At 36.1% G+C, this 21,097-nt stretch overlaps 1 protein-coding gene across 1 annotated transcript in view; it reads left to right on the forward strand.

Annotated features, from left to right (window-relative positions):
- The first annotated feature begins 3,058 nt into the window (after window positions 1-3,058).
- Window positions 3,059-21,097, forward strand: part of kcnip4a (potassium voltage-gated channel interacting protein 4a) — an 83,948-nt gene continuing 65,909 nt past the window's right edge. Inside the window, exon 1 of the mRNA XM_060874414.1 lies at window positions 3,059-3,503. Coding sequence (XP_060730397.1) covers window positions 3,419-3,503 — 85 coding nt within the window. The 5' untranslated portion in view covers window positions 3,059-3,418. The remainder of the gene's footprint in view (window positions 3,504-21,097) is intronic.

Genomic DNA, 21,097 nt, shown 5'->3' on the forward strand with positions numbered 1-21,097 from the left:
GGGATGCGGGACGTTGCTTTAATATTTCAGCACAAACCTCATGCAGAGGGCTTTGCTGCCGCTCATTACCTCAAGGCTAGAGTAAAAACTAGGCCAGGAAAGCAGGATACCTGAAATCATACCTAGATGCCAGCAATCCAAATGCTCCATTTTAAGGACATCTAGAGTAGAAAAGGTGGCATGTGCTGGGCATTGATCAGATCGTCTACACAGGTATGTCCATAGTATGAACAAAGTCAAAAAATGCTGAAATGCCTAATGACTCAGGTAGTGTATATAAAGCATTTGAATTATCTTGAGCAGGTACAGTATTTGATTTAAATGTTCTAAATATGGTTGATATTTTTCGGGGTTTTACTCCATAAAGTGAAATGGCATTATGTTTCACATACATCATGCTTTGTTTGTGTGTGTGTGTGTGTGTGTGTGTGTGTGTGTGTGCGCACGTGTGCGTGCGTGTGTGTGCGTGTGTGTGTGACCCAGCAAAAGATGAGCCATTACATTGATGTATGAGTACACGGTCAACACCACACGTAGTGGGATCCAGCCAGACAGGAAACCCTTGTCTAAACAGCAAGATAATTGCAAGTATGCAGCATGCATTTTGACGATCGTGGTTAATATTTCTGTTTTTTCTGCTGCCGTGTAGCGCTTTGGTGCGGGGAAGTCAGAAAATGTGCAGCTTGTTTTTGAGCGATAAATGCTTAACTTATATGCTGAGTTAGAAAATTACAATATGCCTGTGAATTGCATTCTTCAGGCCTCAGAGGTTAATGAAACATTATATCGTGCATTCATTACAGCTTGTGAATGTTCCTATACATACTATGAATCAGAACACATCTAGGGGATGTTGGCTAATTTCTTTTCTGTTGCATATTAATGAATGAATTGTTATATTGTATGTATTCATTATTTTAGAGTTAGATTTGAGTTAGAGTGCCAAATTCTGCTTTGTTTTGACCAATTTGAATGTGACATATATGTTTTGTGTTTATCGTTTCCTCCATCCACCTGAATCGGTATAAATTCTGAGGCTTTCTCTGTATGAGAATCAAGGCTTTCGGGGATGTGTTTAATATTCTGTGAAATACATAAAACAGACATTGGTATGTCAAACATTGATCTGAGAAATGGTAAACTGTTCAGCTGGCCTAGGAGCTGATGCTGTGTATATGTTTCTCTGTAGGACTCAAGTCTATTTATGGAAAAGAAAACTTTTCCTCTTTCCAGAAAACTGGATGAAGAAACAGGCAGGGATCAAATCCTCAAGAAAAAAAAAGCTCTTTGTTTTGAGAGCTCTTCTTGAAATCAGAAAGGACCCGCTGTATTCAGGATTCCTTTCTACATAGAACACAAAGCATCTCATTTCATAGCTGAGTGATTTCTCGGTGTAGTCATGCCATGATGAACGGGAGTGGCTACTTGTATTTAAATAGAAACACATTAATGTTACAATCAGTGGAAAAGGCTGTGGTTTTGTCAGATCGGAGATCAGAAAGTGTCTGCGGGGTTGATGTAATTGAAGTTAATGACAGCACTCATGGAGAGAATGGCTGATGATAATTGACATCGTGATGATTAGTGATGTAGGTAATGTACCACTGTCTTTTAAAGAGGTAATACATAATATGAAATGCTCCACACTGTCCATCATTATCAAGTTTGACCTTGGGTACTTTTTGCTATTTTAGTCATCGCTTGTTGCACTGTGTGACTTCTGTCTTTTTCTAACATGCTTTGATTCAGTTCAAATCAGTTTATTTGCATCGCACTTTTAACAACGGATATTGTCTCAAAGCAGCTTTACAGAAGTACAGAAACTGAATGAAATTCTCAAAGTTTCATTTTAAGTTACTATTTATCTCTACCATCTATCCGCAAGGATAAACACACTGAATGGATATGAGGACGAAACCCTGAGAGGAACCAGGCTCTGAAGAGAAGCCATTCTCATTTGGGTGACACTGGACAGAAAATAATGTAAATGGTCTTCCTCTTCCATCTCCTCTTATCCACCATCCTTCCCATTTGTATTCCTGCTCCCTCTGTTTCTCTATCCTGTGGAACTCTGTTGCTTTGAGGATTAAGGTATTGATTGTGGAGATGAAACATTTACCAGGTGCAAGTGGTTCAAATCCAGTCGATTTCCATTAGAGCAAGTTGTTTATAAAATTTAAGAAGGAAGGAAAATAGATTTAACCATTAAATTGGGGTTTAACCCCCAGATTGACATATCAAGCTCAAGCTACTGAAGACAACTTTGTATCATAGGAGTCACTGGATTCAACACTTCAGCATGAGTCTTGGTGTAACATCTGATGTCCAGCTAACACTCGTACACCGCACTATAGTGATCTGCTCACTCTGCAGGTGTTTTTGTGTATTTATGTGTAAATAACTTCAAGAAGATCAGACTATTTGTACACAAATCCAGGCACATGGTATCTTGTAGCTTGTCTCATAGCTCTGCTTTCCAGTCTACCAGCTTGTACTGTTGTTCTTTTCTTCAGTGTTACATCTGGGATGGACTGGTGGCCCATACAGAGTGAATTCTTCCACTTTACACATAGTGTTACTGGGATGAGCTCTGGAGCCATCATGACCCTGTACAGAATAAAGTGCTCAGTGAAGACTATTTGTGTGTGTGTGTGTGTGTGTGTGTGTGTGTGTGTGTTACAATTCATTTGTAAGTCAAAATGGAATAAAATCATCTGCCATATGAATAAAAGCAAACAGGTATAAATGTAATTCTCTCTCTCTCTTTTTTTTACCATGTTTCTCAATACCTCCTGTTAGATCTTTGGTTCTTTTTTGAGTTAACCCAATTGCTTGCTTCTTGTCAGCTTGCTGAGTCCTGCAGATCAGCATTGATGTTCTGTAAGAACAGCTCCATTATCACCTGTCATTGCTGATTCATGAGCTTTGATACGTTACCAAGTGCCACTCTTTCTCTCCCTCCACCCCTCTCCACTTCTGCTCCTCCCTCCCACTCTCTCCCTCCACTCCGAGGCCGTGCCGGTCCCTCCTCCTCAGCAGTGGTCAGGGGGAGGCTGAACGCACCACAGATGGTTCTGAGCCACATGAGCAGTCAGACTACTATGAAAGTGTGTATGTGTATGTGAGAGAAAGTGGGTGTGAGAGCTTAGAGCACAAGGTGTGAAAGCGCAGTGACAGCTGCGAGAACCGAGGCTACTGCTGGCTCAGAGACAGACGCAGCTCTGAAGGAGAGAAGGAAGGAGAACTCGGCACCTCTGGGAAATATTTATGAGAGGAGAGGCAGTGCCGTTCAGTGCCGTATGAGCGTGCCACCTCCTGTACACCTCCAAGTGTACATGCTGGGATCACAGCTGCAGGAGGGGAAAAGTTTTCTTACACAGAACCTATAAAAAAAAAACAGCAAGCAACATCTTCAGTGATGAGCTGCAGGAAGAGATGCAAAAGGGAGATCCTAAAGTTTGCTGGGTACCTCTTCAGGTTCATCACTGGCACGCTTAACACAGGTAAAGTTTGGAGAAGTTCTTTTACTGATAGAAGTTTATACCACATACACTTGCTTATAACAGTGCTTACTTTTGTGTGAATATCTGTACATGTCAGTGACACTGTAAATATATATATGTGTGTGTGTGTGTGTGTGTGTGTGTGTATGTGTGTGTGTGTGTGTGTGTATGTGTACTGTATGTGTGTTAAATTCAGCTGCACTAAGAATGAATGCATTGCGTGCATGTCATAAGCTCATACAATGCACACAATGCACATTTGAGTCTGCAGAGTCAAAACTGATTCTGACCTTGTTCATCACTGAGCCCTTCCATCATAATTGCTTTAATTAGGTCAGTGAATGACTTTGATTGAATTATGATGAGGTAAACAATCTTCATCATCAGCACATCATGTGCTGAATACAAACTAAACCTCTGAAGACAAACATATTGCAGTAACCTTACTTGGAGTCCTCCAGTTCTTAAAGCATTTCATTATTGGTTATTATATCGCTGTCATTCATTATCAACCTTTTCACTGTGATGTACTGTGAATGTTTAAACATACTCTGTGATTTATTGAAAATTTTCATCCAGGGTTTGAGAAGTGTATCATTTTTCAGAAATGGATGGTCTCGTTGTAAATTCATGAAATAAATCACTGACCATGCAGTGACCATGTTGACCTTGACAGATGGCTTGTATTATAATAACTCAAGTAAAGCATTCAATTCACGAGGAACTGATAAATTATTATAGATTGTGTATCTCTAAAGATAACTCATGTTTACACATGAATCTTCGCACTGTATGTGAAGAATCAAACGGTAGAAACTCGTGCTTGTTGTAAGGGAAGGTGGTCAATAGGCTACATTAATATGCTCTGTTGGGCTGCATTAACTTTGCACTACCTCAGTGAATGGAGTGGAAATGAGAATATGAAATGAAATTAGTTTTGGCTATATTCTATTGAATTTCTGAAGGTTAGAGCCACAACAGGATCTATTTCAGGATAATGTGACAGAAAATCTTATTAGAACTTGCATGTCTGTGTTCTTTGTCTCTCCCTCTTTTGCAATCAATATTGCAGTGGTTTATTTGGCAACTGCTACCATGGTTGTATGTACAGTGCTAGTTGATGCATTGCAGCAAAGAGGTTTGCTTAAGGTATGACTTACAAACCTCTTGGTGTCTGTGCTTTTACATCCTTTATTGATGTTTTTTTATTCTATGGAGAGTGTATCAAATGGTTGAGTGTATAGATGAGTGTGGGTGTGTGTGTGTGCTAGATGATAGGAATTTCTCAAATATTATCTTGAATGAATAATGTTTGTAGGGGGGCACGGTGGCTTAGTGGTTAGCACGTTCGCCTCACACCTCCAGGGTTGGGGGTTCGATTCCCGCCTCCGCCTTGTGTGTGTGGAGTTTGCATGTTCTCCCCGTGCCTCAGGGGTTTCCTCCGGGTACTCCGGCTTCCTCCCCCGGTCCAAAGACATGCATGGTAGGTTGATTGGCATCTCTGGAAAATTGTCCGTAGTGTGTGATTGCGTGAGTGAAGGAGAGTGTGTGTGTGTGTGTGTGTGTGTGTGTGTGTGCGTGTGTGCCCTGCGATGGGTTGGCACTCCGTCCAGGGTGTATCCTGCCTTGATGCCCCATGATGCCTGAGATAGGCACAGGCTCACCGTGACCCGAGGTAGTTCGGATAAGCGGTAGAAAATGAATGAGTGAATGAATAATGTTTGTGTTACTGTAAACACATCATATACATTAATGCACTTCACTGATTATGTCACTTAATGCTGAACCTGTAATGTGTAAAACAATGAGGAACAGAAATGGTTCTCCTTAGAACGTGGCTTAGTATGAATGAATGCTGTAGAATTGTGTTTGGGCCTCATAGGTCAGTTTAGCTTAGTCAGTTTGCAAGTTTCTTTTTGACTTTGCAAAAACAGAAATTCAACTTAAAGCCCTTGAAGCATGCTGAATAATCAGGATTAGATTATGCAGGGGTCATTAACTGGCACATCCAGCAAATTATTTCAACCCAAGCACTCAAAAAAGCAGCAGAACTACTATAATTCATTAACCTAATTAAAAAAAACAACCATGAACTAGCTTTCTGTAGCAGATTTATTTTTACACATGTTTGTTTCATTTGCTTTCTCTGGAATGATTAATGATGTAACTGCAGGAAAACAATGATTAAAGACTCATGGACAGAGAAGTATGTATTTCCTTTCTGCTTGGCATCTTATTTATAGCCATGAGCTAATCAGTAATGGTTAAGCATTAAGGTAACTGTTGTCATCCTGCAGTCGTGTTAGTTGCTTTTCTGAGGTTTTGTAAGCAAGTCGTAGCTATGTAGCTTAGACCTTCACAAATGTCAACTCCAGTAGTCATGGGCTGGATTTGTCTCACGGTAAGATGCTATGATATTACTGTTTATGGACAGTTAGAGGAAATACATTTGTTTATAACTGCTGCACAGATCCTGGGTGTGAGCCATTATCTGTATTATCCTTGCCAAATGTAATGTAATTGATACAGGGTATAAAATGTATCACTGTCTGATTTAGCTGCTTATCCACTGCAGGTTTTTGGTTTGTCATTGGCAACCAGCAGGTATCAATAATAAATAAGTAGCACTGGAGTTACTAGCTGTAGTGCTGTTTGGACAAAGCCCAAAGATTATTTTATTGCTGAATCACTGAAAGTGTACGTTTGTTATTGACAGCCACATTCCCCAAGAGCCAGTAAAGCTAAGCTAACATTGCCTTGAGCATTAACCTGATGCATTACCAATCTGATACCTCTGCAAACAGAAACAATATCTAATTAACATAGATTAATAAACTAAAGCATCTCTTTCTGCATTGTACTGTGTCGGGGAGCGCAAAGATCAGCTGAAGTAAACTTATAACAAAACAATCCATACTGAAAGCCTTTTGTCATGCTTTTTGTTTAACAGTAGATATGACTAACTTGTGTTAATTTTTTCTAGCACAGTAGCTTCTCTGTAGTGTTTTCGGTCGTCTTCCTAGTAAAACACCACACAGTTTGTCATGCAAATGATTGAAAAACTTGAATTTTTATGTGTTTTGTTTTTGTTAATTTTCCTGTAAAACATAAACTATGAAAGAAATTTTTAATAATGGCTGTATTAATATTTACTATATTTCTCTGTTTAAATTCCCACAGAGTGCCTAGCAATGGGGATGTTTTTTTTGTACTTTCAGAAGAGGCTCTAATATGAAAAGATTTTTATAATGACATTATAGACACTAAACTGCATCTTTTTGGATGATTGACTTAAAGCAATTCCTTTGGATGTTTTAACATGAGACTGTGTTATTTGTTGGTGTGCATAAAAATAAATGTGCACAGCTGATAATAAAAAAGATATGTAAAAGCAATGCTTCAATAGATGTTTAATGACCATCATTTCTATGTAATTGTATGTCTTGTATACACTGTAATATGTTTTGTGGCGAGGTAACTTCGGTTCAGTCCTCTACAATGCCCTTGTGGACTCTGCGTTTGTCACACATCTTAAATGTTTTTAGGGCAATAGGTCCAAATACTTGGCAAACATTCTGGAATATTGTCTGTCTTTTGTCTTCCAGCGAAAAGAAATAAAAATGGACTAAATGTAACACTGTGCATAAACAGCCCAAAAACTTTCCATCGCAATGCAGGCTTTCTGTTTCTCTACATATCTCTCCATGATTTGAAGCTCTACTGCCAGTAAACCTGTCCAATTGTTTGTCAAGCAAATCTTTCATATACATAGTGATCAGTTAACAGCTTAGTGGATAGTTGTCAATAGGAAATCGATCATGGTTTGATTTGGCTTTTCAATGCAGTTGTCTGTAGCCTGAGATATGATTTAGTTTGTCAATACTCTTACTCTCAGAACCAATATCCTATTACAACAACAGAGATAATTAAGAAAGGGGTCTGCTAGTCTCTCAGGTTTTCAATACCCAGTAGCACCTTCAGGTAATTGATGACAGAATGTGTTACCAGAGTGCACATTTAACAGCAAAGCAGTTTTACAATCTTCACATGTACACAGTATTTGCTTTATACTGTTAATATTTAAGGGCATGCTTGTGCCTTTGCATTTAAAATGATATATATTTGTATAAATATTATTCAGTCATTGTTTTCTTATATGCAGCATGTCCTCTTTATTATCTAATAATAGTCTCACTTTATTGGTGTATGTTTTTACATGTGTGCCCACATATTAGCACTTCTGTAGGTCCTTCTGGGAAATAAATACACAGCCTAATCATGAGCAAGGCTTCCTTTTCTACAATTGTGCTTGATGTGTACAACTAATATCTGCTTTGAGATTCTGTATGTCCGTTAAAACATAATAATAATAAAAATGTAATGTATTAAATGATTGCAACAGCAGAGAGAGGAGAGCTGAATTTGCTAATGGAATTGCTTAGCTAAAGTTAAAATACACAAAATGGATGGGATTAAATAAAAAAAATAAATAGATTATCTAGCAAAACACATGGAGAAACAGCTGGGTAAATTTTGTCCACACTGTAGTTTTAGTTAGTTAGCTAGAAAAATGTTAGTCACAAAATGTATTCTACTGTATGCAGTCCTCTAAACCATGGGATGGTAAACAAGAGTCTCAGCACAAGCCATATTACTAGCATAGCCACTACTAGCAATAGCAATTCTAACTAACAAATCCTCAAACCCTTCTTTCAGCAGCATTAATATTTTTGAACTAGTGTGATTTGAACAGCAGAAAATTGCCATCTGGTTGTTGTGTGATGTTTTTGCTGCAGGGCTGACTGGGACTTTTCAGTGGTTATGCATTTTGTTAGTGGCTGTTTGTCTGTGGTGAAAGCTAATGTTCCTCTTTATTGTTTAGGACAATTCATTGTTAAGATTCATTTCTGTATGACACTACATGTCATATGATCTATTTGATAAAAAATATTCTGTGCATGAAGCCTACACTTAAAATCTAAATATGATTAGGGTAAAGGTGCAGGCATTCATCTGTGCCTCTCTAAAGAAGTTTTAAAAGCAACCATATTAAACTATCTATTTTATACTGTAGAAAATAAAGCTTGGTGGCTTTCATCAGGTGGACAAAGTGAGTAACAGAGGTCAGTGGAACTGTTTGCAGTGTTTACAGTATGTGAACCCTGAGACACAAGTCATCTCAGTTTCTGCTCTTTGGTTTCCTCACTGTTATAGCAAGGTCATGTTGCAGTTGTTCTCAGCGGAGACTTTGTACTTAAAAGTCAACACACGTCCTGAGAATCCACTGTAATGATATATGTCAATCAGGCAGAACAAATAGAAAATATCTAAGTCCAAATGTAAATATTGTAATTTGGACTCATTATAGCCTTGTTGAGGTACTGGCCACTGACTGGTCTACAGTCAAGTCTAAAATCAGGATAAGGTGTGTATCCTAAATACTGTATACTAAGGAGTCTGACCATAGAAGAACATATGATCTTACATTTATAGCATTTGCCCTTATCCAAAGAGACTTAAATTATTATCATTTTATACAACTGAGCAATTTAGTTTTAAAGGCCTTGCTCAGAGGCACAGCAGTGGTAACTTAGTTGCCATGGGATTCAAACTCACAACCTTCCGATTGGGAGACCAACACCTTAACCTCTGAAAAAAAATATAAGAATATAAGTGTTTTATAAGAATCAGGACTTGGCCATGCCACATCATAAGAAATCTGTACAGTGCAGATCATTGCTTTTTAAATCTGTCACAAGATCTAGTACACTGATTATGGCACAACAGTAAAATATATCTAAAACAGATGGTATCATGTGAAATACCTTAACCTTTACCTCTGGCCTCTGTGGCAACTGAGTGCCTACAGCATCGATAGACATGCCTGTAACCTTTTCTACATGCTACCCAACTGAGGGATAATGCTTGTCAGTAAAGGTGTTCTTTGCCTCATTGTGTTACACGGCTATTGTGTCACTCCGACTGGCTGGCATTCTCCTTGATTGCCAACTGGATTGATGCCAAATAACTGCCACGTTTAGTAACAATAGAGGCAGAGAAGTCTGGAAAACTGAAATCCATCCCGTTCACTAAAACACAGGTTTCTCTTTTGGTTAAGAATTGCTAATGACTCACCTGAGGTAAAGGAACCAGAGCCTAGTGTTTGTTTGTCTTCTTTCTAGTATGCTGTCAACAATAGATTTGCACTAAAGATGTTATCTTAAGCATAGCACATTAGCATACATGGGTTAATTCTGATTCTCAACAGATGTCATTCAGGCAAATTTGTTTCGGGATAATTAATTACTTGTGGATAATTTGAAACTAATGAAGATATTATGTCCTCCTCAGTGTTTTGAAAAGTCATTACATGTTACACTGTGCATGCACAGTGTAACATGTAATGACGTTTTGTTTTTTCTACATGAAATACATAATATGTCCAGAAGTATGTGGACATCCGACCATCATAACCATATGTGGTTCTTCCCCAAACTGTTACCTCAGAAAAACACAGAATTGTATAGGATGTAGGATGCTGTAGCTTTATAGTTTCCCTTCAGTGGATCTAAGGAGGGGAGCACAAATCATATATAAAGTATATCTGCTAATATACAATCAGTATCACACAAACTAACACCCAGAGGAGTAGAGTACATAATGAACACTGTAAATGTAATGGACAAATTATACCATTTATTTATAGCAAAAAAAAATACATTGACCAGCAATATTTATGCTGCAGTTTCCATGATATTATCTAAATTCATCTCATATTGCTAAAAGTAAATATCTTTTCAAACTCATGTTGATTAATAAGTTACATGGCAGTATGCTCATGAACACAGAGTATGCTACTGTACAGAGTTCAGATATTTTACCACAAAACTATTATCCTTCCCAATAATTTCATTGTGGACATGTGTGGACATTGGCGATTTTATAAGTAATGTGCTGAAAATAACATTGGAGCTAAACTGAAAAAAAAAAGAAATCTAGGCTTTCTAGGATGTGTTACAACATTAGCTACAAGGAATTCATCTGAGTCTTGCTTGTGACCTTGGGGAGTCAGTACTCTAAATGTTTTTTGTTTTTTTTTACTTCCATTTGATTCAGTTCAGCTTTCAGTCAGCAAGTTCTACTTCTGTCTCTCTTAATTTTCTCATTTGCCTAATTGGCACTAATGTTTGAAAATGAGCATCTCCGCAGTATATGCATGGTGTATTTTTAGAAGTGCTCGGTTGCAGAGTCTGTGTGGTTGTGGAGCTCTTTATGTGAACTTTATAGTAAATGTAGAAGGATTCCTCGAATACATATTTACGATCCCATACAATTGTATTACAAATGATTAACTGTGTAATATTTGCGAACAGTAAAAGTGAGCTGAAAGGTTCATTTCGATTAGAGCTAAGTCCACAGGTATTTATTTTTAGCCATGAGGTACATAAAAATGTATAATCATATTCATCCGTTAGTGCTTTTTTCCTGACTGGTTACACTGTGTTGAAATGTTATCTACTACTTTTTTCTAGTTGTATTTATATGCAGATATATTTAAGTTGTTTATTAGTTTTCATACTGTTTATCATCTCCTATCATCACTGTAATGTTGCACAGCATTGTCTAGGCTATATAACCCCCGGGTGGGGTGGGGGTGAGTTTAGGGGAAGATCAATACACCACACTTGGAAAACCATAGATTGTTAATCATATAAACAAAGAAAGCAAAATAACTTTTTGTGGATGCATGTTTAATTAAGACTTTTATATATAATGAAGGTCGATATTTGACTATGAAGAAGAAATTCAGTTCCAAGCAGCCGACACTATTTTTAAGTATTTCCAACTTTTATAATTGAGCAGCCTAGAAATTTTAGAAGTCACTTCTGCACGTGTAGCTTATATTTGTTACATAAAGAATACTGCAGCAATGCTTTAATCCATAAAGACAAGCATCAATCCATATTGTTTAATAATTAATAATATCCTTTCCTGTATTGCCCACAAAGTTGTGGTTTCTTTCTCTGCGGCTTTATAAATTATACTGAGAGAGAGAAGGAGAGAGAGAAGGAGAGAGAGAGAGAGAGATTACTGTACATTTTGCAGCTTCTGTATTTCTTATTAATCTCACATAAAAGTGAAGGAATGATATTTTGGCTGCTATAACATGTGATTACTTGTTCAGCAGATGTTCCACAAACTAAAACATGTACTGTACCATCATAACATTTTCCTAAAACAGCAATCTTTTGGTTGTTCATCTAAATTTTTGAACAGTGAATATCCATGTCAGCTTCAGCAGGGCTTAATGTAAAACAATGTTTCCTGAGGTCGTGTTCTGATTGTTTAAAATCCTGTGGAGATTTTTATTGGCATAACTGTGGTGCTGGTTATTGCACTACAGGAATCATTTAAAAGATCTATTCTTTTTCAATTGAACGAAATGAGAACACAGTTATTATACTTCAGTCTGATGTACCCTGTAGTCACATATTGAATGTGCCGATTCTAGTGATACTGAGATTCTGCAGCCTTTATATTTGTATAAATTGTAGAAAGACATAAATTGTGTTTTTACTAATCCTGTATCAAAAGTTTTTATTAATCCTAACACAAGAATCTTTATTATTGTAGAATGCTTTTCATGGAGGTATAGAATATGAAATGAAGATCATTTGATTACTAAAAGATCAGTAGTAAATGCAAGTGACAGATGAGACAGATGATCCTCCCCTTATTTTTGTGGATAGAAAATTTTGCTTTTCCTATTTGCATTGAAAAAACAAGCCCATCTCTGGTCTTTACTGGTTAATTCAAAACAGCGGTGTTTAGCATTAGCATGGCGATCATGGCTTTTCTTGACTTAACTGGTGATCAGTGATTAAATACCGTATGCCACTCTGTGTTAGAAAATACTGTAATTATTAAGTAGTTTGTTGGTATAATAACCATTCATAACACATTTCAAATCTTCTTTTAAATCCCTTTTAAAATCCAGAGTAACAGACGTAGTGTAAATGTAAATGTTTTTTTTTTTTTGCACAAGAAATTGATCAGATTATATATCAGTTAGACAGATCTTATTAAAAAAAAAATTCTGCTTAAATAATGGATTCCAAATAAATGGACAAGCACTAAACTAGCACTTGACTGGTTTTCTTGTTCTGCAATTGAGGTGTATATATAAGTCAGGTATATTTATATATGAGTCGTATTTCCCTTCTACTATTAAGGAATCACAAATGAGTTAGCTATGTAAAATTTTAGACATAAATGAACATCCTATATTCTCCATGTTGTGATAAAACCCTGCCTACACTCACACACACACAACCAGAGAAACACAGAGATACAATCACAGCATAGGGTTATGACAAAGGACTTCCCTTCATAAATAAAGATCAATGGAACAAGCATCATTACATGGGGCCCAAATCCTTGGTGACTTTGTTGACGTTAACATGGCACTCTTGGGCTCCTGGACCTGTCCTGCTTTATAACATTGATTAAATGCTGCTATTATTTGGCAGACTTGCTCGAATGCTTCTTAACGATCACTGCTATAGATGACAGATGCAACAGCCCATAAAGAGTGCAGCATCAGTGTTTCCTCACTTCACGCTATAGCTTGCTGTCAAAATGTTCAGCTTTTAATTAAAATGTTGTTGTTTCGTGTTGGTAAGCAATACAGTTGTATAGCCTACATCAATTTTATTTTGTTATTTACTTAAGGGAAGTTTAACATAGAAGGTGATTTAACAAATATATGAACAAATACATTAAGTAAAAATTAAAGCATTTATATGATCCATTGTCTTTCTTTTTTTTTTACACCCATTTACCACCACCCACAACATCTATAAATACAATATATGTATTCTGGAAATTGTTGATTTTAGGACTTTCCCTGTTGATCACTTTATCTCTTGATAGTTTTCATAGTAATACATCATGGCTACATAAACCGCCCAACTGATATAATGACAAACGTGTATAATTTGTATAATTTTAAAGCCTTATTGCAAAAGATGTCAGCTGAAATAAACACTGCCTCTGTCAGGTGCTTGATGTGATGTTCACAATTCAAATAATTCAAGTGACAGATTTTTGTTATCAGTAACATTTTTTGGACTGAGTTACTTTACACACACATCTCTACCGACTTTGTAGCTCAGTGACCATCTGTTTGTTTATGCCTATTTATGCTCACAATAAATTTTGAATATAAATTATTATGGCAAAGATATAATAAAATATGGTGTATTGTCAATTACATTTCTCTAAGGGATGTTGATAGTTAAGTATCTAATGCTAATGATCTGTGTTTGAAACTAATAAGTTTCATCATTACTAATTAAGAATCATTTGTTTTAGAGCTAGAAGCTTTTTCCAGGGTGATTCCAGAAGAGACTTGGTTGCAATGCTATGCTAAATTTAAGCCTGGAGTACTTTTATTTTGTATGCTTTGTAAGAGTTTGTTTCAATATTCAGCAGAGTTGAAACTTTCCTGTTTTCCAATTTTGTATCATGGCAAAGAGAAATGCATGTGTTCTGGATTATCACCTCTCGCAGCTCTGAAAAGATCATGTACCTCTGGCTAATTCACATTCTGCTGCACTGCTGACTTACTCAAGCTGTAGCTGGAGGTTGAGATATTACAATCAGAGGCATAATAGCACAGTAGATTCGTAGAAGAACATCATTTCACTGTGAGTGACATTTGAGATGCAAAAAGTGGCAGGGAATGTTACTGTGAAAAATATTATTCAGTAGCAAACATCTACTACTACTACTACTACTAATAGTAATAATAACAATTTTACTGTAGCTATTATATGACGACAAAAGCAGCTTAACTGAACATTGATAGTATTAATTAAGCATCACATTTGACCTATAGCTTTTAGGTACTGTTTGTCTGTGTTTATCAGTGTAATGGGTCCATGTGATGAAAGGTCATACTGTTGTGTGTTAAATTCCCTGGAGATCAGCCATGTCTGAAATATCCAAACAGCTTATTTTGCAGTACGCTACAAGCTCCGATACCTGAAGCTCTTGACCTGTATCTTCATGATTTTATGCAGTGTGCTGCAGCCACATGATTAGCTAAATAAATAACTGCATGAATGTGTTATTAATAAAGTGGCCAATGAGTGTATAACAGTAACATGTTAATGTATGTAGCGCCGCTGTGAAACACATTCCGAGGTCGAACCCTACACATAATGTACCAGGTGAAGTTGTTTATTTCATGTGTAATGAAGGGGTGAATTTGAAGTGAAAAATGAAACTACTCTGATGATCAGGACCATCAAATCAGGGTCTTGTTCCATGGCTATAAAAATTCCATCAAGGAGAGAAACTGCATTAGGAGCAACAGCAATAGCTGTAAATGCATTAGTCATTCAGGCACAAAGCCCAACCTGGCAGCAGGTACAGAACAGCAGGGAATACATTAACACTGTCAATTTCAAAGAGAGAGTGAGAACTTTAGAAATAGCATAAGACTGATCTTCACCACAGGAATCAAAATAGAGGAATTCTTTTTTGCTGCTGATGAACAATACGTCTTTGTTATGAGGATGTGCTGAATTGGATACTTTTTTCTAGAAAAAAAATTCTAGGTACATACTTTTTCATTACAAATTTGAAAATGACTAGTATCCATTAAAGAGTTCAGATATTATTCCTTTCTCTTGAACCTGTATTTTTTCTAGAAGGAACATCGGACAACATACTGAAACTGAACTTTCAAGAATCTTTACTGTCAATTTACTGTGACTCTGTGAGGTCGGTTTAATGTTAAACATCCTGTGATTTTAAGAAATTATGGTATTTTATTATGTTATGGTATTAAAAACTGAATCAAGCTGCAATGTGAAAGATAGAATGTTAAGAACTACGTTGTACAGAAATACGCTGTGTTTTGCGTGTTCATTGTCACGGTTTGCCGTTCAATTCACTTCCAAACTTATTTAAGTATATAGTTTATATGTATATAAAATATAGTTTATATGTTCTCCTTTAAGCTTTCCTGTGTTAAGATGTTTTTTTTTGTTTCATATCATAAGCAGCAATCATTACATTAGAAATGTATATGCATTAGTTGGGAGTTCTTTATGTTGGCAATCAAGTAAACTTCTGATTTATGAGTTTTGAGACCACAACTCATATCAACAGACCAAATGGGAAAAATAACAAGTTGCCCAATACATGCTTTTAAGGTTGTTAAGCAACTGAGAACCACTAGGGGAAACAATACTAAACAAATTACCAGCAACAAATACCAATAATAGCACTGACTCTACTGTGTTTATTCAATATGTTTTATGGAGCCAAACCTCAATTTAAGGTTTTTTTTTTTTGTGACTAGATTTCATTACAGTAAGTTACCACATTGATTGAGTTTCAGATGAGCCTATTGTTCTCCAGTTCCTAAACCACTTAATGCCAATGGTTTGGATTTGATCAGAGAACAGATGCAGAATGACTCAGAGGTGCTAACTCTTAGCCCCAATCTCACTATAACTGTACAGTCATGAATCAATACTGTACTGTATACGCCAGCTAGTTTGCATAGAACAATTGTATTTGTGGATTGAATCACAATGATTATTTGCTGTAAAATGAAAGAGTACACTATAGTCTGTCCACATTAACTGCATGAATATTAACTTTCAAATTAAAACTTTCAAATTCAAATTAAACTTAAATTTCTTTTATGTATGTTGTGGCTGATGGCCGTTCAATCCGATAACTCTGTCCGTTGCCTCAACATTTGTAGTTCCACCGTTTTATTTCCAAGGCTGCACATTTTATGGATTCTCACATTGCCAGAGAGCACCAAAAGAAATTAGAAATCATATAGCCCAAGGTTAGTCGAGGTCATAGTTTAAAGCGTCAATAAAACTACATTGCTGCATTCTCTTATGATGTTTTATCTTTAAGCTGTCTAAAATTTTCCTTCTGGCCCATGACTTACAAATGAGCAGTGCAGATAAATGGGTTGTATATATGGGCGCAGGCAAGAGCATCATATTCGCTTATACACGTGAGATGAATGGTCACGTAGAGAAACATTCAGAGAGCTCCTAAGCTCTATAACTTATTTGTCAGATACCGAACGAGCAGAAGGTGTAGAATTAATTTACTCTCTTGTCATTAATTCCCATAGCAACATGAAATGTATACATGAAAGGAATACTGTTATACTGTATACACAATTCATCTTGTGCTGTCTTACTTTTCAGGTCCACCGTCTTAGTATCGTTTACATGTATTGATTGTTTTTCGAAATAATCAAATTTCAAGCTGGTGTAGAAGGTGTCGATTTTGTTGCCATTAAACCCAATAGACAACGATCCAAAATGTATACATATAAGAAATACCGTGATACTGCAGACACAATTCATCTTGTTGTCTTGATTTATTTTTCAGGTCCGGTGTCTTTGTATTGGTTACACTTGCTGATTGTTATTGAAAAGAAACAAATTTGTTAGCTAAATATATTATAATACGTCATAATATGTAATAATGCAAATAAACCAGAGCATTAGCACAATTACATTTTTCCTGATCTGCTTTCTTTCCCTTTAGGTCAAACTTCTGAAACATTTAACCTCTGGTTATGTTGAAAACGACAGCATGTATCATGATCATGAATCAAATTTGTCTTTAAATGTTTAACAAAAATATCTGCATTAAGCTGGCATGCTAAACTGATTCTATCATCTGTAGGATCTGTAGGAATCGCATGGCTGTGTGACATAGCTACTGGGTCCATGTTGAAACTGGGACATTGGGAGGAGAGCTAGCACACTAAGTGCTCAGTTACAGGGTTGAAAGACATGCAGATGTATTGGTTACAGTTTGTAAGTCATCTCTAGGGGAAAGGGTTTCCCTCGGGCACATGAGCTGGGCTATAAATAGGTAAGCAGACCAGCCGGTCAGACCTCACCATAGGATGACTGTGTAATTTGTGCTAGTGTACCTGATATACCTGATTAACCATCTGATTGATGGCTGTTCTCTAGGATGTGCTTGAAGGGAGAGTGTACTTCTTCTGATCTGAAGTTCTGATCTTGTACTTATCATGCCCATGTTTATTGACTGACAAAAAATAAATAAATAAATAAATAGATAAATAAATAAATAAATAAATAAATAGCATGATGTGTGAAGCATTTATCAATATTCAAGTACTATCCAAGCATCCCAACACATAAAACACAATTTAACACATCCATATGAAAGCATTAACTTTTAAATAGCCTTAAATAGCAGTTCTCTGTCTAGGAACTACTAACAATAAATATTTTTTATTGATGCATCATTCCAGATTCTTATATTACCAAGAATACAAATGAATCTAAGAAAAAGACAGAGGCAAAAGGATGTCATAATGATAGAGTATACAAAAACAGTCTATACAATTTTGTGCTCTCAACATTTTGGCAGCAATATTGGGGAAGATGTGACAGTCAGATGTCCAGATATAAACGTTTCCCCACATAGTGGATGTATTTATTTACAGCACTAGCACAGGTGATTAAGCCTAATCTACAGGTGAGCTGAACAAATATACTGATGTAGTAGATGGCAGTTACAAATAATACAGTGTCTCAAGAAGATGTTTGAAAATGTACTTTAAACTAATATAAAGTACTGTTTTTAATAATATAATATTATTATACAGAGCAATAGTTTATCAAACTGATATTTCACTACTATTTAAACTCGTCAAAACTCTGGGCGAATAGAAGACAGGAAATACAGCAAATGAAGAAATTTAGTAAACTTTTAGTAGATTTTTTTGAAAGAGATTTACTAAAATGCTTCCTTAGCATCTGAAATGAATAAACAAACAAACAAATAAATACCGGTGCAAAAAAGAGCCTAATGCATGGTGTTAGCCAGTCACAGAATTTGTATTCAAGAAACTGTCTAAATTGGACATTTTTTGGTTTCCGTAGGCACAGCTATGTCAGAAGGAGTAAAAGAAAGAAGGCTGTATGTGTGAAGGTTTTTGTGAAGCACAGTGACAGCTCTGGTGAGAATCACTGGAATTATGACTGCTGTGAAAAATAAACAGATTCTTCACGTTGTTTTAGAAAACATCCAAAACTTTCTTTTACACTTTCTTAGTGTAGCCCAGAACTATTTTAATTGTGAATTCTAACTCTGTTTAAAAAAACAACAACACTGCACTAATGATTCCTATTGTAAACATGCACCATGTTTTTCCTTCATGCAAATGTATTTAAATGTGGCCACTGAACCCTGGCCAAATGACATATTTTACTGATGTCTGAGGTGAACAGAAGCAAACTACCTTTGTATTAAATACACTTAAACAATCATTTCTCTGCAAATATTAATGCACATTTGCTGTATATTTACAATTTATTATTCATTTAATAAAAAAAAAAATTAAATAGTAATTGTGTCATTGTGTGCATAAGTTTAGACACCGTACTAGTCAGCAGAGATGGGGGACTCGAGTCATATGACTTGACTCGAGTCGGACTTAAGTCGCACATTTGAGACTTGAGACTTGCTTGGCAAATATTAAAAAAAGACTCGACTTGACTTTGACTTGACATTCATGACTTGAGACTTGACTCGGACTTGAGTTAAATGACTCGAAATAACTTGTTTTTTTTGTTTTATCTTGTTTTTAAATCTGTTTTTAAACGCACGCAAGAACGTAATCTAACCACGTGACGCAGCAGGCAAGCAGAGGGAGCGCGCGCACTAACTAATAAACCTTAACAGTCGTGACGAAACATGGAAGGCGCTACAGCAAACATAATTAAGTTCAGGTACCGGGATTTTGTGCAAGATGGAGAAGAGAAGAACAGCAGAATGCGACCACATCGCTCACAATTGAATGACAAAGTTCTATCAAAGTAAATTTTTTTGCAAGCACAATGTAGTGTAAATGGTTGGGAATGTCAGCTGTTTTGCAATAGCACTTGTAATTGGTCTTCAGTGTTAGGCTTTGAGTGAAAAGCGTATGGATCGTATATGGGGATGCACATATATAAAAATAAAAAAAATAAAAAAACTTCAGAGTTGCAAGCACAGTCATATTCTTGTCTCGCATACACACGCACACATTCAATTTAAAGGGACAGTTCACCCAAAAATAAAAACTAAAAATCTTTCATAATTTTCTCACCCTCATGATGTTACAAACCTGTACACATTTCTTTGTTTAGATGAACACGGAGGAAGATATTTTAAGGAATGTTTATAACTAAACCATTCATGAGCCCCATTCACTTTTACAGTATTCTTTTTCCTACTATGGAAGTGAATGGGGCTCATGAATGGTTTGGTTACAAACTTTCCTCAAAATATCTACATGTGTGTTCATCAAAACAAAGAAATTTATACAGGTTTGTAACATCATGAGGGTGAGAAAATGATAACAGAATTTTCATTTTTAGGTGAACTATCCCTTTAATAAATTACACTCACTTCAATCACCTCTATCTTTCTTTCTCTCTCTCTCTCTCTCTCTCTCTCTCTCTCTCTCTCTCTCTCTCTCTCTCTCTCTAGTTCTCATAGTTAATTCACTTCAAGGTTTGTGGGATTCAATAATTTACATTTTTTGGTTGACGTGATTGATTGTTGTTGTTATTCTGTTGTTAAAAAGGAAGGATCTAATTTAAGGATGTGTTCATGTCCCGTTAAAGGTGAATGCCTGTACAAAAAATGCCATTTGGTTGCAAAGTAACCATTGTACTTTTTTATATCTACTTTTCCATGGTCTTCTGCCATGTTTGAGGCATATTGAAACTTTTCATGCTTTTATGTTGGCCTTATTTCAATTACATTTACATCTTATTCTTTGTAGTTTTGATTTTTATTCATTTTTAGATTTTTATTGTATTTACAACTCACCTGTATGTGGACACCTTTTAAAAATAAATGCATATAATCATTTTTGTTGCAAATAAAACTCTCATAGTCCATAAATACTGTAGTTATAACTTTGTTTAATATATACATTTAGTTAAATTATCAAACATCTGTATGACTTGCCAGTGACTTGCTTGACTCAAGCTACGACTTGACTTGACTTGCTTGACATAAAGCTATGACTTTACTTGACTTGACTTGACTCTCACAAAAAATGACTCGGACTTGCTTGAGACTTGAAGGTTAAGACTTGAGACTTACTTGTGACTTGCACATGTGTGACTTACTCCCACCTCTGCTAGTCAGTTGTCAGAAATACTATTGGTAGATATCATAAACTCTGCAAGCTTTTTTGTAAACTTGCTCCCATCACACCTAGACATATTGGACTCTAAGGGTCATTCCAAAAGCTAAGGCTTATATTTCATACTTCAGCTTTGGTTTAGATTATTTTTCTGTCGTAGAAGCCGAACTGTTTACTTTATTGTTTTGACTGGAATCCATACTTGTATCTACACGTGCAGTCTTTTCTGAGATACTGGCTGCCACACAAACCAAATCAAATCTCAAACCATAATGGATTAACCCAATGGTTCATGTACACCTGTTATTTTCATCAAATGCTGCTTTTTTCCTTCAAACTAACTGTACTTTTTGGTGACTATGTC

This window comes from Tachysurus vachellii, chromosome 7, assembly GCF_030014155.1.
Source record: "Tachysurus vachellii isolate PV-2020 chromosome 7, HZAU_Pvac_v1, whole genome shotgun sequence".
NCBI lineage: Eukaryota > Metazoa > Chordata > Actinopteri > Siluriformes > Bagridae > Tachysurus > Tachysurus vachellii.